The following is a 27,031-nucleotide window of genomic DNA, read 5'->3' as shown; positions in this document are numbered from 1 at the left end:
GGACGGCACATGCTACTTGGACACAAGTTGCAGCCCGATCCACCCCGGCCGGGTCACCTGGGCGAGCGCGTCCGATGTTGAAAGACCCGAAACAAAAAGTTCATTTGTGAAAAGTGCATTAGCAGATTTATTAATCTGGCATCAAAAATGTTTAATTAAATATAATGTCTGAGTTTTATGACTGACTGTAATTGCTTTGAATTGCAGTGAATGAAACGCCAATTAAAATTGTAGCCTTCTGTGCTGCGTCAATTCAATCCAAAATTCCAACGCGTTACAATTTTGAACGGGGCACAAGGCTGATATCTGACACGCTCAGTTGACATCGTCCAACACCCTTCGCACAATAACCACGTTCACAAATTCAAATCCCAACTATCGCTCAAGGTGACGCCGTTCACTACGAACGAGGTGTTCCAATTTTTAGACCATTTTCATCTCGTCCTTGCAACGTACAGTAATGATACACTACGGTGTAAGGTATACCAGTTGTTACTCTAAAAGAGGGACACGTCACCGATACAATACTATTCTGAGCTCGGACAAAAGTCATTTAGGACCAAAAACAAAGTGAACCAACCGCACCTGAAAAAAGAAAAACATGGTCAACAAAAAGCCACGCGTGTGGGCGGCGGCGGCGGCAGAGTTCCATCCTTTGTCTTCCTTTTCTTTGCTCTTGTAAAAAGGACGGCGCACCCCGCCCCGTTTGCAGCTCAAAAGAGCCACTCAAACAGGCATTTATGAATCGAGGGTGACGGGATACGGTTCACACCATGTACTCTAACATTACACAGCGGCAACAGTAAGAACGCCTCGGTACAATGCGCCAAATCAAATTTAAACTAAAAAGGTGGCGGTTATGCATCGAAACAGACTGAATGGGTTATGTTGATACATTCGTCGATAAAAAGGTCCAGATATTCTGATTATCAAGAAGAAATTCATCACTGTCATGATGGAAAAAAAAATTAAAACAACAACATGATCCATAAAATATTCACTGGCCCACATTTGTTGGGGACTGACACCGAATCCACCACGTTCTTCGGATTTCATCTCCTTTTTTTTTTTTTACCCAGTGTTCAAGCACAGGTTCATTCTTTACTGCGACACGATGGAATGTGAGGCTCCGTCCGCAGACAAACTTTGGTTTTTCCCGAAACATTACACTCAAAGCATTGGTTTCACGCTTTACGCTCCAAACAGCAGGACACTTGACAACCTAGATTTCATTTTTTTTTTTTTTTTTTTTTTTAAAGCGCGCGCACACACACACACACACACACACACACACACACACACACACACACACACACACACACACACACACACACACACACACACACACACACACACACACACACACACACACACACTTCCTCATTTTAAATAAATATATTATTATTTTATTTTTTCCATTAATTTAGCATATACTTTACACACAGAAGACTGAACAGACAAATTCACACACACTTAATTTCACAGTCACACACACACACACACACACACACACACACACACACACACACACACACACACACACACACACACACACACTCTTGACCTCCCTGAAGAACCACATTCATTGTTATATTATTTTCAGATCATTGCAAATCATTTGGCCCTTTCACTTTTGGTTCATTCACCAAATGAGGATTTGACTCCTTTAACCCACTAAGGATTTAACTCCTTTATCAGATTCGTATTATCTCCTTGACCAGATTTTGGATTTAGCTCCTTTGAGTCCTTTACCAGACAAGGATTTGACTCCTTTACCAGATATGGATTTAAATTCTTAAACCGGATCGGGATTCAAGTCCTTCACCATATCATGAATCGACTCCTTTGATTCCTTTACCAGATTGGGATTTGACTCTTTTACCACAATTAGGATTTGATTCCTATAGCGGACAAGGATTTGACTCCTTTACCAGATTAGGATTTGACTCCTTTACCAGATGGCTGCGCATGTCCAACATTGAAGTTTCTCTTTGCTGGTTGCGACGTCGGCGTACGACCATGATCTGAGGTTTCTACGTTTTCCGGGTGTGAAGGATCAGTTCTCGTAGGCCTTGTTCTGCATGTAGGTGAAGAGCGCCTCCAGTCCTTGGGTGGAGCACCAGAGCTGCCTCAGCATCTGACACTCCTTGTCGTTCACCTCCTCCAGGACGGAAATCAGGATCCCCCTCACCAGGCATTTGGATTCCTCCAGGACCTGGGAAGTGGAATTGGTGGAACATCAGCGTCGTGCGGGTCCGTGTGCTGCAGTTCGCGTCGTGTTTTCTTTCGTTTTTTTTTGTTTTTTTTCCCCTGGGTCGGTACCTACCACCGCGCTGCAAGACGCCATTTCTTTAATGCGCAGCATCACTTCCTGGTTGAAGGTGGCCGGCCAGAAGACCTGGGAGACCAGGCCTCGGCTGCACGCTTCCTGTGCTGTGAGCTTCCTCCCGCAGAACAGCATCTCATTGGCCTGACATTGAATATAGATGAGAATAGAGTTAGGGTTCGATATTGGGCACTTTAAACTGCGTTTACATTGTTTGTTTATACTGCCACGTTTTTCTTGTTCATTTTTGGGTTTATTGTTCATTATTAGGTAAATTGTTTTTTGCCATTTTTATCATTATTATTGCAAATTGTTTTGACACTGCAATTTCCCTCCGGGGATGAGTAACGTATCGATGTATTTGAACATTTATGTGTATACATTGAACTTTTCACTTCAGTTGCTTAATTTACCCCACATTTTGTTTTTGTATCTTATTTAATGCTTATTTTACTGATGTTGTTTTCAGATTTTCTTCGCCCCCCATACAGTTTTTGTTATTTTTTTATACTTTTAAAATATTTATTCATTTTGCACATTTTCTTTTTTAACTACATTTGAAGTTTCATATTTGAGATGCTTTAACTAGTACTACATACAGCATCTTGCACTGTTGAGAATTGGCATGAGGAAGCATTTCATTGCAAACACAACACCTGTAATATATTTCACAGATAAAACCTTGAAACTTGAAACTCTAAAATGCAAAACAAAGTGGAAAATGCAGTGGCTCTCCATCTCAGTACCACCACCACCACCACATGGCACTCACCAGAGCCACCCCGAGGATCTGGGGGAAGGTGTAGGAGGAGCACCCGGACGGGGTGAGGCGCAGCGCGGCGCAGGGCGTCTGGAACCACGCCCTCTCGCTCGCCCACACCACGTCGCACAGTGGCAAGATGGACGCCCCCAGACCCTGAGCCGGCCCGTTCACAGCCACCACGATGGGCTTCTTGAAGTGGATGAACGCCGACACAAAGTCCCTGCACGGGGAGACACAACTTGAGACACAAAACTCTGGAGCAGAGGTACTCAAATTCCGAGGCCACAATAACACCACTGCTGATGCAAAGGGCCACAACTCATTATGAACATATTTGTACAGTTTTATTCACTGTGTTTACTGCTGCTGTTTAAAATGCTACACATGTCTTGCTGGTGTGTTTTAATGCATCCCAAAGCATCATGGAATATGAAACAAAATATTCATAACTATTGTAAAAAAAAAAAATAGTTGGGTAAATAACGTTAGTCTTTGTTTAGACTTCGCTAGTCTTTGTCTTTTTGACAGAAGTTGATTGGCCACGTATCTCCGCAAAATAAAAATCCATTTCAACATGCAGGATTGAAAACCAGTGATGCAGAACTCGCAACAGATTATTTCGTAGCGAATAAATCTTTTAAATGACTCGTGAGTCACTCTGCCAAAAGGGTGAATCTTCGACTCAAAAACTGAGAATAATTACTGAGGAATAAATTTGAAATATGTATTCCACCAAAACAGCTAATTGGGAGAGAATGAAATGATTCTTGTAAAACTTCCATTCACAACTCGAAGAGAACAGTGCTTGTCTTTCTACAGTAGAGCTCTAGAGGCTGTAGAGCTCTAGGCCCTACAGGTTTAAGAGCCATGGAGGCTGTCGGGGTCTAGGCTCTAGAGCTACCGACCTTAGAGGCTCTAGAGCAGACCTGGGCAAGGTGAGGCCCCGCCGGCCGGGTTCTCAGTGGCCCCGCGAGTTCCAAAAACAAACCAAATAACTTTTCCTGATGCAAGCAGTTCAATATCTGAAAACACGTCAAAAGGGCTTTTATTGTGAAAATGGCTTGTGCGTGCGTGAGCGCGTGCTGTAGATGCATATGCACGTGGTTGTTTCGCAAGTGTCATTCAGCTTGAAGGAACGCAGCATCAAAGCCAAACAAATTGGAGCAGGTAGCCGGCTAAAATGAGTAAAAAAGAAGAAGACGAACACTCAATAAAATATGGACTTCAAAGTATTTCTTTTCGCAGAAATGGCCGGTGAGCTGCGTCTTTGGTTTGCAATGAACGTATTGCTGTGTCTAAGGTTTTCAACCTTAAATGTCACTTTAAAAAACACGCAGAAAAATACCAAAACCCAAGAAAAAAAAAGGAGACATTTGAGCGGCTTTCCCACTCAAAATGAACGGTCACCGGGCGGGTGGAGGACATCGCAGGAAATGTGGAGCGGCAGCTGAAAAGCACCGTGGATAAATGCACCCACTTCCCTTTGGCCCGTGACGAGAGCTGTGATGTCTGCGACGCCGCCCGGCTGCTCATCTTCATTAGAGGGATAACGAAATACTGTTATTACTGGAGAACCGGCCTCAGTGCAGTCAGTGAACGGGACTAGGGCAGGCGGCGGTTTATTTGGAGAGATAACTGCATGCACAGAAAATTTGGGGCTGAAGTGGGAAAACTTAGAGGGTGTTACAAGCGGTGTGTGGCCTAATTTGACGGGAGAAAATGTAGGTCTGTTGAAAAGGACGCAGGATGTAGTGACTGAAATCCACCCAGAACAGAAACCTGTATTTTTACATTGCATTACTCATCAGCAGGTGCTACGTAAGTCAGTCCTAAAAATTAACCATGCGGTTCATGTCATGTGGACAACAATGAGACATTTTGTCTCCTATTCACTAGTAATAATAAAACAGTAAACAATCACTAATCCTTTCAACGGAGAATAATTGCTGTTGACTTCAAATTCCACATCACAAGTCTCTGGTTTGGGCTTCGTTGAGTTTGAGCTTTGCAGAGAAACGCTCTTCTCGTCCCTGGCTCTGCTACGGCTCTCAGCATCACCACGGCATCTCGTCTCTGCATTTTGTTGCGCCGTTAGAGGAGCATCAGAGTGAACATGCTGACTTGGACTCGCACACAAAAGAGTGCAGAGGTTTTGTGAGAGGAAAGGAGAAGGACGTCCCTGAGCTAACCAACGTGGACGGGCTGGCTCAATTGGCCTTTGCTGTCGATGTGACTGCTCTTTGCACATGAGATGCACAGCCTGGTTAAGGCCTTCATGCAGAAGCCGCTGCTGCTATCTCACCAAACAGAGAGCAACACACTCACCCACCTCCCCACACTGACAGAGAGGACTCTATCAGTTCATCACTGCAAGAGATATAAATCCATGTTGCAGGCCGTGCACGGTGAGTTTGGCGTTTGGACGATTTCCAAGCGGTGGAAGGTGACATGCCGCTGATCTCCCCTCCTTTCACTTGTGATGTGGACAAAGTTCCCAGTCACGTCCAACTGGAACTCACTGAGCTGCAGTCTGATGTCCTGCTTGCAAACCACTTCAGACCAGCGCCTTTACCAGCATTCTACTCGTCGCACAAAGTGGAGAACTTCCCACCATCAAGCTCAGAGAATGCCGCTTCTCTATGGATCGACATACAAATGTGAACAGACTTTCCCATTGATTACACATCAGGAAACAAGTCCGGGTACAGATCCTCTCTCAGTGATGAACACCTGTCAGCTGCGCATCGCCACATCAGGAATTACACTTAACGTCAGTGCACCTGCAACTGTAAAATCTGTATTTCTGTTGTTTACATGGTGAATTAAATAAAATGAATTTATTTCCATAGAATTTGTTTCCATAGAATGTTTAATAAGAGTTACGGCAATATATTTTCTATAATCCAATCTAGTAGTTAAGACATGACTTGAATTTGACTTGAATGAATTTCCACGGCCCTCAAAGGCATTTGGAATTTCTCCCCCCACCCCCCCCCCTCTCTCTCTCTCTCTCTCTCTCTCTTCTCTCTCTCTCTCTCTCTCTCTCTCTCTCTCTCTCTCTCTCTCTCTCTCTCTCTCTCTCTCTCTCTCTCTCTCTCTCTCTCTCTCTCTCTCTCTCTCTCTCTCTCTCTCTCTCTCTCTCTCTCTCTCTCTCTCTCTCTCTCTCTCTCTCTCTCTCTCTCTCTCTCTCTCCTCACCGTACAGCGTCTGCGATGCGGCTGCTTTCTTTCCTGCGGTCGGTGGATAGGCGGCCGAACAGATAGGAGGGCTCCAGGCCGCTGCAGAACACCGTCCCCACGGCGCTTAGCAGCAGCAACTTGCTGTCGTCGGCCGCCGCGTTACCCAGAGCTCGACACACTTCCTTCATGATCTGGGGAGAAACAAGAATGTGTCATCGTCTTGAAACTCAAAGGTGAAAGAAAGAGGAGGTGAAGGATTTGGGCCCAAGGGGAGAAGAGCCTTTCTCTGTGAAGCTCAAACTCAACAGAGCCGAAATCCAGGACTTGCGATTTGGAATTTGAAGTCAACAACAATTATTCTCACATGAAAGGAATTGTGATTATTTACAAGTTTATTATTACTAGTGAACAGAAGACAAAATGTCTCATTGGTGTCCAATATGAATATTGGCCCTTGTAGGTTTAAGGGGAATTGTCTGGCTGCATTTAGTGTAATGTAAGTATAATTTACAACTACATTTCTTGGCTGTGACGATGAAATTATCAGTCATTCTCACAAGCCACATCAGTGTATGTAATTGGCATGCCAGATTTTTTTTTTTTCCTTCTGTTTCAAAATGGTTACTTTGGACTAAAACAATTCTTTTTTTTTTCTTAACTAACCAAAATCATATCAAATCCAAAGTTAAGCACACCTGTTCTCTGAGTCAGTGTTTGTCATTGTTTAGTTTTCGTCATCTCCGCAACACAATCTGCCCATTGGAGGTGTTAGCTCCATTTATTTTGCCAAATTTAAAAATACAGACTCAAGTGACAAAATCCATGTAATCAATCTGTAATCTGTATCTGTATCACATTCAATTCAGCGAAATCCAAGTTTGACGCCACAAGTGTTGAGAACCATGGTAAAAATGGAAATTGTGTATATGTAATGAAAGTGTGTGTGTGTGTGTGTGTGTGTGTGTGTGTGCGCGCGCTCCACCTCGGGGGTCAGGGCGTTGTTGTCCGTGGTCTGGCTGGAGAGCAGCACGTGCGTGAAGCCGTCCTCCTTCCGCACCACGATGTCCCGGAAGCGCCGGTTGCCGTCGCTCTGTCGCACGTTGTACCTCAGTCGCTTGTCGAACACGTACGCCTTGTCCTCGCTCAGCTTGCGCTTGGCCGAGCCGTGCAGGTGGACCCCGCCGTTGGCCACCGGGGATCCTGGGACAGGACCGGGCCCAGAAGGTCCAGATAAGAGACGGATGAGAAACCAATTTGAAATATGACCAAGGAATACTCAACTGAAAGGACGTTGAATATTAAAGGAAATGTTAAAAAGAAACAAGACATTTTTGAATCATATAAAAACATATAATGATACAAGCTCCGTTTCACTCAAAGTGGCAATCAAGAAGATGAAACATGGACTTGGAATTTGGGAGGACATTGCAGAACACAATGAGTACTCACTTATAGACTACACCGCATTCCAAATTATTAAGTGTCATAAACATTTAATTTTTTTGTTTTTCAATTAAACTCATGGATGGTATTGTGTCTCACATTGTGGATCACTGAAATCAATCTCAGACACCTGTGATAATTAGTTTGCCAGCTGAGCCCAATTAAAGGAAAACTACATAAGAAGGACGTTCCACATTATTAAGCAGGCCACAGGTTTCAAGCAATAAGGGGAAGAAAAAGGATCTCTCTGCTGCCAAAAAGCCTCAAATAGTGCAATGCCTTGGACAAGGTATGAAAACATTCGATATTTCACAAAAACTTAAGCGTGATCATCGTACTGTGAAGAGATTTGTGGCTGATTCAGAGCACAGACGGGTTCGTGCAGATAAAGGCATAATGAGGAAGGTTTCTGCCAGACAAATTCATGGGATTAAATGAAATACAGAAATACATGAAGACTCATTTTCAAACAGTCTTGTTTATTGATGAGTGCCGTGCAACCCTGGATGGTGCAGATGGATGGAGTAGTGGATGGTTGGTGGATGGCCACCATGTCCCTACAAGGCTGTGACGTCAGCAAGGAGGAGGCGGAGTCATGTTTTGGGCCGGAATCAAGGGGAGAGAGCTGGTAGGCCCCTTTAGGGTCCCTGAAGGTGTGAAAACGACCTTGGCAAAGTATATAGTTTCTGACTGACCATTTTCTTGGTTCCATGGTACAAAAGGAAGAACCGTGCCTTCCGTAGTAAAATCATCTTCATGCAAGACAATGCATCATCTCATGCTGCAAAGAAAACCTTGTGTCATTGGCTGCCATGGGCATTAAAGGAGAGAAACTCATGGTGTGGCCCCCATCCTCCCCTGACCTCAACCCTATCGAGAAGCTTTGGAGCCTCAAGCAAAAGATCTATGAGGGTGGGAGGCAGTTGGCATCAAAACAGCAGCTCTGGGAGGCTATTCTGACATCCTGCAAAGAAATTCAAGCAGAAACTCCCCAAAAACTCACAAGTTCAATGGATGCAAGAATTGTGAAGGTGATATAAAAGAAGGGGTCCTATGTTAACCTGTTAACCTCATGTTTTTTGATTGAAATAGCTTTTGATTTCAGTAAATATGACCTCCTAATGCTGCAAATTCAACAAATGACCATTTTCAGTTTTTTACAACCTATAAAATGTTTTAAAACTCTGTTGTGCATTATAATTTGGAACAGTGCATTTTGAGTTTTTTATTTTTGAAAGAAATACTGTTATCATTGGGAGGTTTGTTTAATAACATTCAAATTATACCCTAACAGTTGATGACTTGAAAATTATACTGACTCTCATTTGCATTGACTATTTACGAAAATCAGAGAAAAATATAATTTGCATAATAATTTGGAACGCGGTGTATATTATTGAAATTGAAGACAATTTATTATATTTCTCAGATAGAAACTGAAGAGAAACCTAAAATTTTGCATCTCCTCTGTGTGCCAATTAAGTAAAAAAATATGGGGGAAAAATCTTTGACAACAAAAGTACAATTTTTGAAGTTATATTCCGAAATAAATAAGACACCATAGCACCTGACTCTAATGTCAAAACAGATACTCTCCTGCTTTGTATCTGTCAATTAAAAATTCTCAGAGGATCTTTCTCGAACATTTTGAGGGGATGTCAATTTCCTTTCAATTAAATGACAAAGGGTGACGAATCTGGTCAAAGTGTATGCCAAGCTACCGTCGTACATCCCACTAATTCAAAATATTTGAAAGAACAATGGCATCTACAATCTATTAGACAAAAATATAGTGCATCTTTGAAGATTTTTAAGGATACTATTCTGTATACACACACTACAAGTATGTGAAGTATGTGAGGTCATCTTTCATATGTGGATGCCTAACAGAGCCGACACTAGTATGCTTGTAAAAAACCCCACAAAAAAACCCACATCCTCACAATTTGGAGTTTGAGTCCAGGCATCCAATACCTAATCACATGCCCAACATTCCCGACAGGCGTTATGGGCAGTGTACACTGGAGATTAGTCAAAGTTTCATTTTGTGTTGTATGACGAACATCTCGTTCTGGGAAAGATGCTTTTTAAAATGTGGATTTAATTATTAACTCTGGTGGTGTGGGCTCTGGACTGTGACCCCGGAATGAAAAAGCTGTTATCAGTTCCTTTCCTAGTTATACGTTCCTCTAGCAGCGGAGGACTTCGGCAGCAATTTTAAAATGCCCTTGTTTGTGTGTGGCTAGGACAGAATTTTACATCTGGTGTGCAAAGTGATTACATTTCTAGGGTTTTTGGATGGCATGTATGGTGTGCCGAATAACTTATCTGTATCGTCATACTAAAACCATTTCCTCACCTAGCTGGTCAGCTAGCTGCTGTCCTGGAGGATCCACATCTCCTAGAAGCCTCTCTGCTCGGTCTGAAGGCAGTCTTTGTGTCCTTGCCACTGTCCTGTACACCACAGGCTCCCCCTCTCCGTTTTGGAGTCCATTATGGGAAGTCCTCACGGCAGTAAAGAACTGTACCTGGCCTGGCGAGGGGGCACTGTACACCATGGTTTTGTTGCTCCTGTCCTCAGTGGGGTGCTTCGCCCCCGATGCTCCCGTGCTCACTTTCTTCTGCTTCTGAGACGTCCCCGAACCCCCGCCCACAAATTTGAGCCCGGCTTCTTCTCGAACTCCAAACACCGGGCCGCAAGTCCTTTTTTTCTTGCGGGTATCGGCCCGTGCTCTGGAGGATTCTGGGGCGGGTGGCTCGGTGCGGCCGGCTCCAAGGGCTCGGGGAATTTTTGGTGGTTTGGGGAGTTTGTGCGCGTGCAATCTCAGGCTGTTGAACTGGTCGATGAACTCCTCGCAGTGCAGCAAGTGGTGCTCTGGTTCCCAGGTGTCCTCTTTGCTTCCATAGCCCTTCCACCTGATCAGGTACTCCCACTTGCCCTTCTTGTTCCGACGCTTGTCTACAATCCGTTCCACCTGGAGACGGCACACGGAGAGACAGTTAGAGTGTCCAAGTCGAACTGAAAGGACATTTATAACTGACTACAACCTGCCTATAAAGAAGGAGGGAATATTTCAATATAGTTTTCTATAGTGTGTGTGTGTGTGTGTGTATATATATATATATATATATTTTTTTTTCCCCCAGAATATTTCATTTCAACCCTCACCCAACAGCCTGCTCAACACCATTTAGTTTTACACAGAGTAAAGTGACCTTCTCCGAGAGCCTTCACTGTTCAGTCGTAATGTACCTTTCCACCGGAGCACCATTTAGAGCGATAGAATGCGTCGCTTCCAAATACAATGGCCATGGCCCAAAACTCCTTGATCACAGCACCACACAACAACCAATTGAAAACATATCAGTTGTTGTTACTAATGTGTTGTCTGTCCTTGGTTTTAAAAAAAAGCTGCTTATTCAGCTTATTAAGTTCTTTCTTATCAGGCCAAAAAAGATAGTCGCAAGCTGCAGTTGCTGAATAATGTTCAGATCAGATCTATATTTGGGAGCTTGGAGAGGCCGCACATTGCAGTGGATTGAACTGATGAGCATTCAACTGTTATGACAGCTACTTTATGCAAATGCATCGCCCCTTCAAACTCAGTCCATGACGGCACGTCTATTTGCATCGACACTGATGGAGACATCAATGGAAGTGTCAAAAGAAATAATCTGGTCGAACTTTTTTCCCCAACAATTTTCCATACTTACTTAACTAAGTATACACCGATCAGCCACAACATTAAAACTACCTGCCTAATATTGTGTAGCTCCCCCTCATGCCGCAAAAACAGCTCTGACCCGTCGATGCATGGACTCCACAAGACCCCTGAATGTGTCCTGTGGTATCTGGCACCAAGACATTAGCAGAAGATCTTTTAAGTCTTGTTAATTGCTAGGTGGCCCCCATGGATCGGGCACATCCCACTATGCTCGATCGGACTGAGATCCAGGGAATTTGGAGGCCCTTTCAACAGCTTGAACCCTTTGTCGACGCAAACAACGCACACGCACCCGGCCATCCACATGTGAAAGAAAACGTGATTCATCAGACTAGGTCACCTTCATTCATTGTTCCATGGTCCAGTTCTGACGCTCACATGCACCCCTGCCCACATGACCCCAGTGGAGAGGTGTCAGTAAGGGCACTCTGACCTGTTTGCGGCTATGCAGCCCCATAGCAGCAAGCTGCGATGCACTGTGTGTTCTGACAGCTTTCTTTCATAGCCAGCATTAACTTTGTCAGCAATTTGTGCTACAGAAGCTCTTCTGTGGGATCGGACCGGAGTGGCTAGCTGTCACTGACTGTTCACTTGCTGCCTAATATATCCCACCCCTTGAGAGGTGCCACTGGAACGAGATGAGCAATGTTATGCACTTCACCTGTCAGTGAGTTTAATGTTGTGGGTCATCAGTATATGTCCCAGACACTTCCTGGGAGTGTCCAAATCCTAAAAGTACATTCTGTGACGCCTTTGCGGGTATACGATAGGGGCACATTCACTGTAGGAGGAAGATAAGAGGCCGTGGTTGAGCTGAAACGTGCCTCAGGGTGTTATCGTGAAGAAACCCTAAACATAAATGTGGCTTGTCAGACTCACAGGAACACAACAGCACAGAACGACCCTGCACGGCTCCTCCACTGCAACACATCAACACAGAGACAAGTACACTAGTTTTAGGGCAGAATGACCATTACTTGTATGTTGGGCATTCAACCCAATATGGAACTTGGGATTTAGTGAGTTCATACATCTCATTGTCCGCTTGAATTCATTTTTAAATTCCAGTCCTGATCTTCCATTTGGACTGTAATTAATTAATCTATACTCAACCAAGATGCATTTTTACTTTAATTTAAATTTCCCACTCATGTTGTTTATGAAGATGGAAAAATCTGCCGCTGGAATTGTACAGTATTATTGTACAGTATATATCCCTCTGGCTAGCCGATTTTCTGCTCAGCCATTTTAGGTAGGAAGCATTTATTGGTTTAAAGTGCAATATTAATCAAGTTTACCGGCTGCCTATATAATTAGCAAATTAACTATTTGTATTTTATTAAAATATCAATGTTTTATGAAATAGGATTGACATTGTTTGAAAAACCCAAGTTTGTAGATATAAGATCAAACTGGACTTATTTGATTAACATTTTCATTAAATAAACATTTTGTTATATGTGGAGTTGAATGGAGGTTTCACCCTTGATTTTAAATTAAGTTGATTAGTCCAAATTTTATCAAATGGAGCAAAACTCATTTAGAGTCCACCAAGGCAATGATCTCTACTAACGGGAGATCTTGTAATAATTCCCTTTGAGCAAGGAAACTAGATGAGGCATAATTTCCTTTATCCCCATTGCTCTTTGAAATTCCAATAAAACCTGAAGCAAAAAGTGTGATGTGATGCAATGCAAATATCCAAAGACCCAATTATCATCAAGAACATACATTTCTGTATATGCTAAAGAGAATGTGTGGCGGACGAGGGGGCGTGGTTAAGCCACGTCTGCAAGGGACAGGGCTTGTTTGGCGGCTTTACCGGGTCTGCCCAATCGGCCTCTTTAGCGCTGATTGGTCGGACCCGGCTGAGAGACTTTTATGTTATATGTTGTTCGGTCTTTCAGTGGAGGGGTGAGGCACACGACATAGGCCTGCGGTCCAGAGCACGACCACAAGAAACAAAACTGTCAATCCCTTTTAGTTAATCGTTCTGTTTTGCCAGCAAGCCTTTGTGTTTGAGATTGTGAGTAAAATCCTCGCCATGTCAGCGCTCCACTGCCTGAACGGCTCTGTCTCCCTCCTGAAACCTGTACATGTGGTTAGAGACTCCCAGAAGTGGCGAAGTCAGCAGGATACAGGAGGGGCAGGGCGCTGGAGGAAAGGCGCCCAGGAGCCGATCTGCTGGTTGCGGGAACGCCTCGCAGACCTGGAGGACGAGCGGGACGTCCTCCGCTGCCAGCTGGAGCTTTGAGGGTGCTGCCACTGCACCATCGCTGTCTCTGGGAGACACGAGTGTCACCGTGACAAGGAGTAGCGCGAGCACACTGCGACGCACAGCTGGCCCGCCGCCGCCAACTGGGAGCCAGCCGGAGGATGATCCCTGAGTCTTGATCCAGGACCCACAAATGTGACCGCGTTACAACGCCAGTTTTTTTTGACGTCTTCTCCCACCTGCCGGGCTGCACGTCCCTCATACACCACCATGTGGAGACGACCCTAGGGGTGAAAGTACGCTCCCGGCAGTATCGACTGCCCCAACATAAACGTCAAGTCGTGTAGGCACAATTGAAGGCCATGCTGGACATGGGGGTGATAGAGGAGTCTACAAGTGACTGGTGTAGTCCCATCGTGCTGGTAGGTAAGCCAGATAGGTCGGTCCGCTTCTGCGTAGACTACCGAAAGGTGAACGCGGTGTCAAAGTTTGATGCGTAGCCCCGGGTCGATTAACTCCTTGACCGGTTAGGCACGGCTCGGTTTTTTTACAACAATGGACGCAACCAAGGTTTACTGGCAGATTCCATTGTCGCCAGAGTCCAAGGAGAGGTCGGCTTTCTCCACTCGGGGTTGTACCAATTTGTGACGCTTTCGTTTGGGTTGTTTCGAGCCCCAGCCACCTTTCAGAGACTCATGGACCGGGTTCTGTGTCCGCACGCGGCATATGCCGCCGCCTACTTAAATGAAGTTATTATTCACGGTGACACCTGGGAGCGACACATGCAGCATGTGAGGGCAGTACTCAAGTCCCTGAGGTGGGCGGGACTCACCACCAACCCTAAGTGTGCGATTCGGCGGAGAAAGGTACAGTATCTGGGGTACAACCTAGGTGGAGGACTGGTCCAGCCCCAGATAGATAAAACGGCGGCAGTTGCGAACAGTCCGAGACCCAAAAGCAAGAAGGAGATAAAGTGGTTCTCAGGGCTGGCAGGTTACTACAGAAGGTTTGTAGCCGACTTTTCTGAGGCACACAATGCAGAAACGCCTGCGGTCCGGAGCACGACCACAAGAAACAAAACTCTGTCAATCCCTTTTAGTTTATCGTCCTGTTTTGCCAGCGAGCCTTTGTGTTAACGATTGTGAATAAAATCCTCGCCATGTTGGCACTCCACTGCCCGAACGACTTTGTCTCCCTCCCAAAACCCGTACATGTGGGTAGAGATTCCCATAATATGTTATACTGGAGAAGACCAGCTTGGAAACTGTTAAAGTTTAACTCTGTAATTTCAAACCTGGGCTAACCACAGAAAACACATGGACATATTCATTTGTACAACTCCTTTCCCCCCAATGAATTGTAACATTCATGTGTACAATGTTCACAAGTGGGACTGAAACAACTCAACAGCTTGTTTCATAATGGTACAAAATGAATTGAACCATTCAACAAATTTAACATTTTCCAATGATTTTCCTCTCTTTCTGCATATCACACTTTAAGCCATTAGACAAAATTGGTTTGTGTTCAATGCACCGGAAGATAATAGCAAATACTAATCTGGGGCTTCCAGATGACAATAAATAAGGTGGCGCAGCATTAGGATTGCATCATCAACTCTAATATTCTGTTGAAGAGGATCATCTGTCCTCTGCACACTGAGGGTATATGATGGTTGTCTTATTTTAGTGAGCATTTAAACAGATCACAGGAAACCTGAGCCACTTGATTATGACATGGTATATGTGGGTATGTATATGATCGCTTGTATTATATAGACTAATCGCCTTATTACATTTCCCCTTTTAATCATCTTATCCCCACATTGCCATCATCCAAAGGAATTGCCGCTGGTACATCATCCTGTTATGCTCTCAAGTTATTTTAGTAAACTGTCTACTCAGCAAACTGTCTATGATGTTCCTCATTAGGTGCCAGGATCATTCTGCCTCCAAATACCTCATGAAGGCCTTTCAAGGGCGTGTCTTCTGTCCTCTTTGAAACAGACGTCTGCTTTTTCTTTTTAAAAGTCCTATTTGGTTCTTTAGTTTGTTGAGGGCCCCTGACTAAAAAGAGTGTTGTAATTACTTTAAGGTTGACATTTCCCACTGCATATGATTTGAAAGCACTTTAAACTTTTTGGATAGTACGATATAGTTTCTTCACAGCATTGTACTGTATATAGCCAGTCACTTCCTCTACGGTCTAATCTAGGCTGGCATTCTGGCAGAGAACCTCCCCATTGTGTCATCAAAACAGTCATTAAAGGCTGGGGGATGAACCGGTGAGACACAAAGAACCACAAAAAAATGACATAGTACTGCAAAAAGCCAAACAAACAAAAACATACAAATTAGTTCCTAATTAGTAGGTTCCTTTCAGCAAGAAATGTAAATCATTCAACTCTGAAAATGTGTGCTCATCTTCTTCCCTGACCCTGCCACGCTGTCTAAAATCGAATTGTTAAATTTATACTGAAGGAAATTTGTTGTAAAGTCACTATGGCGTCAAACTTTTTTCAAGTTTACTTCAATAAGGTACGTGATTTGTTCTCTGTGACATATGTGGTTGTGTTTGATTGATGGAAGAAATCAGCTCGGTTAATAAGAGCACTGAATTAAGCACAATGTAGGCTACCAACATGGATATAAAATATAGGTTGAAATCAATACGACTTTTTTCGCAGTTCCAAATGGAAAACCTACTTTTGGAAACAATGTCTAAGTACCCAGTCGATATCGTGCCCCAAAACCCTTCCGCTTGACATTCACTATCCATGATTGATAAAGACATTACACTGGCATACCTGTATGCACACTGGATTTTTAAACAACGTGAAATTCATTCTTTCGAAGGGATCTGGCATCAGCAAGAACTGTGGATGGAAGTCTGGAATGGTCTTTTCAGCGTCATTGTGGTGCATAATGGCAACCAGACCCTTTATATTGGTACAATAGCAAATTTGTCATATTGCCCATGAGAAACAGCAACAATGTATTCTTCAGTATTATTCAACTCCAAGTGCTTCATTCCTGACTACACCGTTACTTTCATCTCCAAACTAAATTTTACCGATTTATACCATATTGAGCCCGACTGCAGCAGTTCCTGATGCTTGAGCTTTCAAAAATGCTGAGCACACCGAAGGGAAGTAAACAGCCTTAGATCGGCAGGGGTGAAGTTTAAGTGAACAGAACATGATGGCGCTTTCCGCCCCACACACTGTCACACTTCCCAAAATTGCTGCATGTAAAGATATAAAGAAAAAGAGAGGGCGAGTGCTACAAAAACAGGGTGTCTTTTTCTGCACAGGATTAACAAACATTTGAGCTGGAGGTGGGGATGTCGACTCTCTGATGCCAAATTCCAAATCCATACAGCATTTTTGTTTAGTTTGTAATGAGCTCAGACCTGCTAACCTAGGGAAAATATTTTGAGTACCACAACAGTGTAGCAGGGAGTCTCCGTGGCAATTAAGTTACTGCAGATAAATTACTCAAATACAGATAATGACTTATTCACACCGTAGCCGTCTCATAACGAGGCTCACATTGTATGCGAGATACTACAGCTAACTATACATACAAATGTATCTCATAAGGATATACCCCTTTAAATGCATCATTCTGTAAAGTTACTAAACATGTTTACCAACTAGAGATGAACCAATTGCAACTTTCTTGGCCGATTTCTTAAAAGTCTGACCTACCGATTCCGGCCAATTCCAATTTTCATTCAATTGTATGTTCATAATAAACCATTGACTATTACATATCGCTTACATTGTAGTCCGATCATTGTGACTTTATATCCGTGACCTGAGAAATCCAATTTTTATTTGGTCTCATTGGGTATATCTGCTGTACATCAATGGCAAATACATCACACGATAGGACAGCTGCACACACGGACTACGGCTGTAATTTTCAGTTACCACAATGGTGAGATTGATGAGTTAAACACTGTGTTTAGTTTCATTATTCACTATGGTTCAATAATAGAACATGGAACGGTCACTGAGTCCCAATTAAATAGAATATGAGACTGTCACCAAGTTTTAGAATAATCAACCTGTAACTCTCACTGGGTTTTAGTAGAACACAACATATAACTAACATGGAAATGTCAAGTTCAAACCTCAAGTAAAAGTCTCTTTCACTTTTTAGTGCAATATACCTTTCCATTATTTTAATATGATACTTGGCAGACTCTTCTCGATCTGGTGTACTGGAAGTCTTCCTTTGCTCACCGCGCATTAAAACAACTGAATTAAAATCAAAAACTTGTTTTACTGAGCAACCCATCAAGAACCGAGTCCCAAAAAAGAGTAACTTTTTGTCAATAGCTCCAGAACAGACGCTCCAATGTAGTGAGAGTGAAAGATACGCAACTGCACAACGTTAGAATATTGTCAGGCGATAGATGCATCATTTATCTAATCTTCTTTGTTTCCCTTGAAGTACCTCCGAACAGCGACATTTTCTTCCTTTTCGCTCTCTTTTTTTGAGTGTCAACTACGCAACTACGTTACATTATGTTGGTATCGGGTTGAGTATCGGAGCATTTTTATGTGTACGATTCCATGAGCACTGTATCGGGCATGTACATTTGACTGGCACAGAATCTGATATATCAGACACTGATCACCGGTCATGGACGATCAAGCTGAAAACTGGCAGATTCCGATCACCAGCTGATTGATCGGTGCATCTCACATTTTATAATGTTAACATTACGGTCACATTTTTGCACTTGATTATTACTCCCCCAAGTCCCATATTACCTCAGCAATGCAGCCTCGGTGCATAATAAAGCACCCCTGTGTATCATGGATGTTGAGTCAGTGAGAGGAGAGGGAGGGTACGGGTTTCAGAATAGCGGCATAGCGGCCCAAGCGGCAGATGTTCTGCCGCTTGGGCCGCTATGCCGCTATTCAAATCTTTTGGGTGAACGAGCTCAACTGAATCACTTCCTGAAATGATCTGTTCATCAGTCAGTTCAGTTGAGCTCTCAGTCAGTTGCAGTCGCAGTGAGTTAATCCCCCTTTTCACCCAAAAGATTTGAATCGTTCGAGAACTTCAACACACTATCACGGAGCCGGGAGAAGCTTTCTCTGGAGCATTGCACTTAAATGGCTTGAATAAAAACTGTGGATTGATGTAAATGTTGTTTTTTCTATTTATTAATTGCATGGAGGAAGCAGATGGAGGATTTGGACACAGTGGTCTCGCGCAGTGCGATTGGTCTGGGATAGTTGCGGCACCGGGTTGTTACACAAATAAATTCTTATATAAATTATTTAGTTTAATATATTTTATTGCAGATAAATTAGTGCATCTGGAGTGGCTTACTTCCATAATTGTATGGCTCACCTCCTGCACCTCTGCACACTGCGTTATGTGGTTTTGCGGCTGTGTTTTCTGTTAATGTGTTTGTGTTTTCTGTTAATGTGTTTGTGTTTTCTGTTAATGTGTTTTTCAGAAATTGCTTGTGTTTTGTATAATTGCATGTGTTTTCTTAATTTACAGTGCACTGAGCTCTCAGGGCACCGTAAGTAGAGGAGATAAAGGGCACTGATGTCATGACAGGTGACGTAATAAAACGGTTTGTTACCAACACTAAAATTACATTAAAATTACAAATTTATCTGGGTTTGAAATCTGATGGAAACATTTGGGATAGTGTAAGTACACAACTCAAAAAAATATATAACATAGGTCTAGTCGTTTTTAGACATTTTAATGTGGAAAAGTTGTACCTTTTAATGACATTTTTGATCCCTTAGTAGAAAAAAATGTATATATAAATTAGCATCCCTATTTAAGATCCTCCTCGTTCTGCAATTTGGAAGAAGCTGCTCCTACCTCAGAGTCCAGGTTAAACCAGGACAGCGACACTTAAGTCTTCGTAAAGCCATAGAACATTGTCTTTTAGCAGCTTTCACGGTACAAAATGTCCCACATTGAATTAATGTTGATGCTGGGACAGTTTATCAGTAACCAGAATGAATGTTCTGCTTTACTCCAGACTCCCAACACCACACAGATGACAAATTGTCCAACTCTGCGCGCACTAGCGATGCCCCAGAATGTGCAGGCGTGCAGGAAATGACTAAAGAGAACGCTAGAGTTCAGTTTCTGCACAGGTTCCAAATGCCTACATTTCACATACTGTTGCAATGCTATATTCAATAAATTATTCATGAATTTTTAGCTGGAAAGGGATGAGGAAAAAAAAAAAAAAAAAAAAAAAAGACAGAAATACAGGCCTGCCATAAAAGTAGCGATTACAGAGGCGAAATCTGCCAACTCGCTTTAAGTTATAAACTGCGTCTCCGAGTCCAAATTTAAAAGAAAATAGGTGCAATTTCCACGCACACGAAGGTTTCACCCCAAGTCCAAAGCAAATGTTATTCACTGGATTTGCAGCAGAATAAAGTGGTACCTTCAGGGAGGAATCATTCTTAAACCTTACATTTTCAGTTCACCGATACCAACACCGTTAAAAAGCACATGAACTTATCGGTGCATAACGGCTTTTAAAGTGGACCTATAATGCTCCTTTTTGCACAAGTCAATATAGGTCTCTGAGGCCCCCAAAACATGTCTTTGAATTTTTTTTCTGAAAATACCACTCAGATTATGCATTCTAGACATCCTGAAATGCTCTAAATCGTGTTCCTGACACTCCATTTCATAGGATGTGGTGTGGGTGCGACTGCTTGAACCACACCACCACCACACGCACCGGAGAGCCGCTGTCATGACGTGTCCATCTGCTCCCTGCTTGTTACACCTTGCCACTCTCTACAATAAAACGTGTGCTTGCAACATCTCTGCCTGTCTCTCTGTGACGGAGGGCCCCCGCAAATGCCGCTCAGGTGGTGTGTGGCAGGCGGAACTGCCACATGGGAGGAGCCACCCTCCTGAGACGTCGAGTTCTGCGAGCCAATGGGGTTTGAGCACAAGTTCCGGGTTCTGTACAGTAAGCCAATGGGGTTTGAGCTTTCCGTTCCGAGGTTTCCGTTGTATTGAGTCTGTAAACGTTTACTAATTTCACCTTAGCAGTCCAAGAAAAATCAGTTTCTGAACAAATTTGAGGCAAGAAATAAGCAATCCAGTTGCTGAATCTTCACTCATATTAGATCTACAAGGCCTGATTTAAAAGTTTGTCCCGACTTTCGTTGACATTCGCCAAGCTTGTGGAAGAGAGAGAGTAGAAGCTTTTAATCGTCACACGACACACCGACACGGGCACCGCACGCAGGTTTTTTTGTTTCATGTCAACGTGGGAAAATAAAATGAAATAAAGACATCTACAATAAAACACACACTATTCTCATTGGTTTGTTTGGAGAAACACACAGTGGATCCTGCATCGCAGCCTACAGTCTGTGTACCGCATACTTTTACTTATTTTTTTAAATACTGACATTTCCATCGTCTGCAGTTTCTTCATGGACAGTTGGTATTAATTCCTCTTTCTTTTAAAAGATTTTCCGTGTTATTTCTCCAGCCCTGGGTAGAGTTACTCGGATGGGAGGGATGGTTCTAATTCTACCTAGAGGCACCTAGTGTGACGTTTGAAGGGATCAAAAATCTCAACCCAATGTTTCAGGACTTGTTTTCTGACAAAGGCTGCCTACAAAAAAAAACCTGGCTGGATTGTCAGATGTCACAGTCTGTGTGCTAGTAGGCCCATCAGAGAACCAAATGTATGTGCACAAGATCTGAAAAAGTGAGCTTTTCATTATAAGTCCGCTTTAAAGCTTAATTATGAAACTTCTTCATATTGTACAGTTTGTTATACTTTAATACACTCTCTCAAGGTATACACACCATGATGATAAACAGTAATCATAGAAAATATATATGAATGTACATATATACACACCATACATAAATAAAACACATCAAATGAAGTGATGTTTAAATAAACAGTATAAATAAGCAAACTAAAGTAACAAATATGCTTGTCTCAGCATAATATTGAATCAATACCCAGCTGCAGAAAAGTGAGCAACTTTATACCATTTACTGTACTAGACTAAAACTGGATTACTACAACCACTCTGCTGCATATATGTAAACCACAGAGACTGTCTTTTTTCCATTAATGTCAATTTTTGGGGGGTGGTCCTCACACTGTAGTGGCGGATGAGGAGTCTTCAACATGGAGAAAAAAAAAAAAAAAAAGATGCCTATAATGAGCACAATAAAGAACATTTTAACACGATGTGACATTTTAGTTGATCAATTCATGCCATGTCAATTTAAATATACTTCATAGTTTAGCTTTTGACTTTCGTAGCGATAAGTTACCCCCAAATACTTCTCCACAGAACCCAGTATGAGATAATGCACTCAATAGATAAAACCAACGACTGAGCCAGGTGTTTATCCAAGCAGCTCGCTAAAGATTTCTGTTAAGACTCCTCTTTAGCCGATTTATGGAGGAAGCATTTATCGTAATTACCTGCTGAATTACTTACTGAGCCACCGTGTCATCCTCATCCGTCCCCGCTGACACCCAAACCGGAGACTTTACAGAAATAGAAAGCTGAGATGAAAGGCAGCTCCTCTCTGGCGGCCGTCTTAAAAATAGTCAAACGCTGTTATATCTAGATCAGTACTGCGTTCGGTTTGTTTTGTTCGCAGTCGTTGAAAATATTTTTCTGTTTACATACAGTACATACAGTTGGAGACAAAGTTGACCCCACGCCAAATGCCTCCATACACTCAATTTGTTTTCAGTAGTTATCTTCAGTTCACAAGTTGAAGATTCACTCACTCGCGCTCTTGCGTCGCTCCGAATTGAAAGGAGCTTGTTGGGCTTGAACCACATGTGTGACTCGTGACTCATCTCTATCGCGATTCAAGCGTCAAGATTCGGCCAGCCTCGTGTCTCTTGGCTAGAAACGTGAGACTCCCAAACGATTCTTCGCAGCGAACGCATCTTTTGAATGTCTCGGGGGTTCTGAGTCACTCATCCGCGACTCGGTAACCGTGACGAGGCGCACGGATCTCAAAGGAAGAGTCCCGAGAGCCCCCGGTCGGGAGGCACGTACGCGCCCCTTAAGAGGCAATGACTCCTGAATCAGCTCCGGAACGAGAGCCGTGAGTCACAACTCCCCGATCTCGTACGCAAAATGAGGATCCATGGGTCGCGAGTGACGCGTGTGTGTCACCCACCGTGGGAATTTCATTTGCAACTCAGCGCCAACTCTTGCGTCCCTCATTCACCAGAAGTTACACTAACCGAATCGAACAAATTGAAGAGTCAGAAAATTGGACAAATCTTTTTACTGAGTCACTTGTAAAGAGCCAAATCTCGAAAAGGAGTCAAACATTTCATCACTAGTGTGTGCCCGGCTTGAAAGATTTGTTCAATACGAATGAATCGTTTGCGAGTCTTACATCGCTAGTAGCAACAAAGCATCTTAACAGGTGAATCTAGCTCCACATTCTCTAATTATTCTGTCCTTACAGGTTATGACAAGTTAGACAACAATTATTAGTCTTTATTTATTAGCCATGTATTAAGTCTTAATAGATCTTATTATGAACACACTAATCAGCCTACTGTCACAGAGGAGTTTACCGTCACAGCCTTTTTCAATACTCATTATAATTGCTGCAATTTAGTCAATGCTATAAAAGATATTGAATTTCAATCCCCAGCCATCTTGGTTTTGGGGACATAGAGTTCAACCTAATTCAACCTAATTTCAGCACTGTGTCGGTATCATTACGTTATAAATACTTTGGCATTTGGCTGGATAGCGGATTGTCCTTCAAAACCCACGTGGAACGATATGCTCATTAATGAAAGTAAATACAATCCACTGTAATGTCTCTCCTTGATTACGGAGATTCACTGTATTGACACGCCGCCACCACCACCCAGAAGCCACTAAACGCATTTAATTAATATTCCATTGAATTCTCTGAACACCTACAACAGCCGCCTCAGAGTTGAAAAAGCTTGACGCTCATCATTAACACCTAGAAAGAATCTGCACGTGTGTTTTGTGATACAAGGCCTTCTAAAGAAAAGGTCTGCATGGAATATCTTCAATTGGCATAGTATGCACCTTAATAGTGGAATAAAATACCAAGATTCTTAAAGTTAGATACTCAGTCCCCATTTAAATTATTATTTTTATAATTTTAATGAACTGCAATATAATTTTCAACCCGATTGCATAAAGCTATATTATCATTCTAATAATTGCGGAGAAATAACCAGAAACCCTCAATAAAAATGTAATTAATTTCAGGCCCCCTCCTCCAGGCTATAAAAATCACCAGAGAACAATACAACACTGCTGGGAATCACACAAAAGCAAAACTGAGAATAATCTATGTTGATTTTTATTATTTTTTTTTAAATCATTGTGGAAGTGTTCCAGCAGACACGGATATTAGAATTATTGCAATATTGAAGTAAAACGACCAGGCTACGATGAATACTGCTTATTAAATGCAAAGATAAAAAGGCATTCGAAAAAGCGAAAAAATGGTTCTCAGGGTGCGCAATCATAAGCCTTCAATTACATTTTCTCCTTCATGTTACTTTTGAAGTGTCGAGAACCATTGATTCCAAAAGCTCCAAGTGCACGTAATGTATCTCACTTTCCAAATACTGCATTTTCATATTACACCCCCCCCCCATACTAGTTTTACTCTTTCTTACTTCTTTCTTTACTACTTTCTTTTCCCGGTCTTTTGTTTTGCATAACCTTTATTGAATCTATTTTAAGTGCAAATCAGAAAAAAAATAAGAGTATAATTTGTGACATTTGTATAAATAATAAATCAATAATACACTTATCCTGTTACACGGCATGTCCCTCTATTCTGCCTTGCACAACACATATAAAATCATATGAGCAAATATCAGGGTGATGAGGATGAACGATTGACGATAAAAGATGAGATAAAACATAAAATCAATAATATTATTAATACTGAGGCACTGCTGAACCCCATCCATCATCTTCTCTCCTAAATATTTGCATATAGCTCTGTTAAATGGAAGCTTTAACTATGATGTTTATCTCAATTATAGGTCAACTTGTGTTTGACTATATGACTATATTGCGCTATTTATCAACAGCAAATTGACATATGTATCCTTCATCTTATAATGGGAACATTATTTTTCAATAAAGTGATATATTGTGTTTATCGAGACCTCAGAACATTAGCCGCAACCTCCCTCACATCCTCCCTTCCCGAAACTGAAGCGTACGACAGCGTGTTGACATGGCAGCGGCCCAACACCAGCGAGATCCAGCGCCGGGTGATTCACCGACACTGTCAACAACCAAGTAAGAGTCTGCGCCTCAGGAACCAAGGACCTTCTACGGACCCAAATTCCCCAAGACGGAACAATAATGTCAAAGTCTTACAAATGATATAACACACCAGAGCATACCCCCACGCATAGTTCTTTGCAAAACTAAATTAAAACAAACCGCTGATTCCAGCAAACCACTAAAAATGACCCAAGACACTGTGATGTCATTGGGTTCAACACTAGGTAACTAGTTACCAGAATTTTGCTCATAGGCTGATGTACCTTTTTCAAGTACTTACTTAAGCACCTTTTTCAAGTGCTTACTTAACTGTGTTTAGTTGCAGATACGTTAAGATTTTTACTCCACTACATTTAAAAGCTAATTTTGTTTTAAATAATAATAATAATAATAATAATAATAATAATAATAATAATAATAAAAAATCAGGATGTATATTTATAAATGACTATGACTCCACATATACTATTTTATTGTTAATCACTTTATACAAGAGCACTCATCTGGAGACAAAAAGGTACAGAAGCACTTTAGGTCAAATTATAGACTGTATCAGGGCACCAGACATGACACGTACTTTTACTTTTAATACTTGAAGTACTTTTAACGGGCAAGTACCTGTATACACTTTTACTAAAGTATAAATGTCAATGTGTTTTGTTTTTTTCAAACCGCTTTTACCAGTGTCAGGCCATTTGTACGACACATATAACATTTTAATCAGACTATCCCATACTCTCCAGGACAGTGTTCTCCCTGTGAAGGGGAATTTTTATTTTATTTTATTTTTTAAATCTCTCACGAAGGGAGTGTGCGCTCGAGTCCCCGAACCGTCCAGTCAGTACGCTGCGTTTTATCAACTTTCTCCATTTTTTTGTGTTTTTCCTGCCTTTTTCATATATTCCGTCTGACTGTATTTGAGTCGTGTTGTAACAAGACGACGTGTTGTCAATGGGAATTCCCTGAGAATTCTCCATTGTTCTGGTTTTTTTTTTTTCTCTCTCTCTTTCCTCAATATCAAAAACAAACAAACAGACAAACAAACAGACAGACAAACAGACAGACAGACAGACAGACAGACAGACAGAGCTCATCCCTTGGGGTGCTCCGTCTGTCTGCTGCCACTTAAGCTCCACTTCCCACTAGTTCAGCCCCTGATCTCCCGTATCTACATCTATATATATATATATATATATATTTATGATCATATCTATATGTACATGTATAATACCGTCGTTTCACTTCCTCCACCCGTCATTTACAAAGTGTTGCGGGAGCGCTCACAAAGTCGACTCGCGGATGACCGAGCCCCGCTCTCTCCGCGCAGCTCGCGGGGAGGGTTGATTAGTTCCGCCTGTTAAAGGGCTTATCGCGCCGACCTCCCTTCTACTTCCTAATTGCGCCGTTCGCCAGTGTTCCGTCGGCGTTCGGGGCCGGGCCATCCCTCCCCCCCCCGGGGCTCTCACCTCGTACAGGTCTCCGGAAGCCATCGCGGGGCGCGGACTCCGTAGGCGCGGCTCTCGTCGCCGTTGCGAGCGGACCGGACTGGTCTCGGCGTTTCGGGGGAGCCAGCGAGCGGGGCTCGTTATAGCGACGCGAGACGCGCGGACGATCCCGCCGACGCGAATCTTCGGAGAAGTGACGCGGCGGGCGGGAGTCGCGCCGGGGGGAGCCCGCCGCTGCGTCCGAAAACGGGATTCGGCTGTTGGACACTCCCCTGCGGCGACCGACCGCCCCCCCTCCCGCACGCCTTGAAACTCGGACCCGGCCTTCTCCAGTACGATCGTTTGTACTGCGGCATTAACCATTTTCCGAGAACGAGACCTGAAAACTTCCATTGTGGAGTGTGTCCAAAAATGCACACAAATACATTTACATTTACATTCAGTCATTTAGCAGACGCTTTTATCCAAAGCGACTTACAAGGGAGAATAACATTCTCATTCAACCCATTCAAATAAATCAATATACAGTATATACACATACATGTATTTACGGTGAATTCAATGACGGCCAACGTTATTAATGCCGATAACGCCGTCATCGATATTACGCCCGTT

General features: G+C 42.8%; 1 protein-coding gene across 1 annotated transcript; it reads right to left on the bottom strand.

Moving 5' to 3' along the window:
* Window positions 1-1,874: 1,874 nt before the first annotated feature.
* LOC307228565 (chromodomain Y-like protein 2) lies at window positions 1,875-26,461 on the bottom strand (the record flags this gene model as incomplete). Its single annotated transcript, XM_079998268.1, has 7 exons — window positions 1,875-2,215; window positions 2,327-2,470; window positions 3,099-3,309; window positions 6,287-6,459; window positions 7,251-7,468; window positions 10,071-10,686; window positions 26,438-26,461. 7 exons carry the CDS (start codon window positions 26,459-26,461, stop codon window positions 2,057-2,059), a joined length of 1,545 nt encoding a protein of 514 aa, XP_079854394.1. The 3' UTR covers window positions 1,875-2,056.
* Between the last annotated feature and the right edge of the window lie 570 nt (window positions 26,462-27,031).

This window comes from Zeus faber (assembly GCF_960531495.2).
Source record: "Zeus faber genome assembly, chromosome: 3".
Classification (NCBI taxonomy): Eukaryota; Metazoa; Chordata; class Actinopteri; order Zeiformes; family Zeidae; genus Zeus; species Zeus faber.
This window is presented reverse-complemented; position numbering and strand designations above follow the sequence as displayed.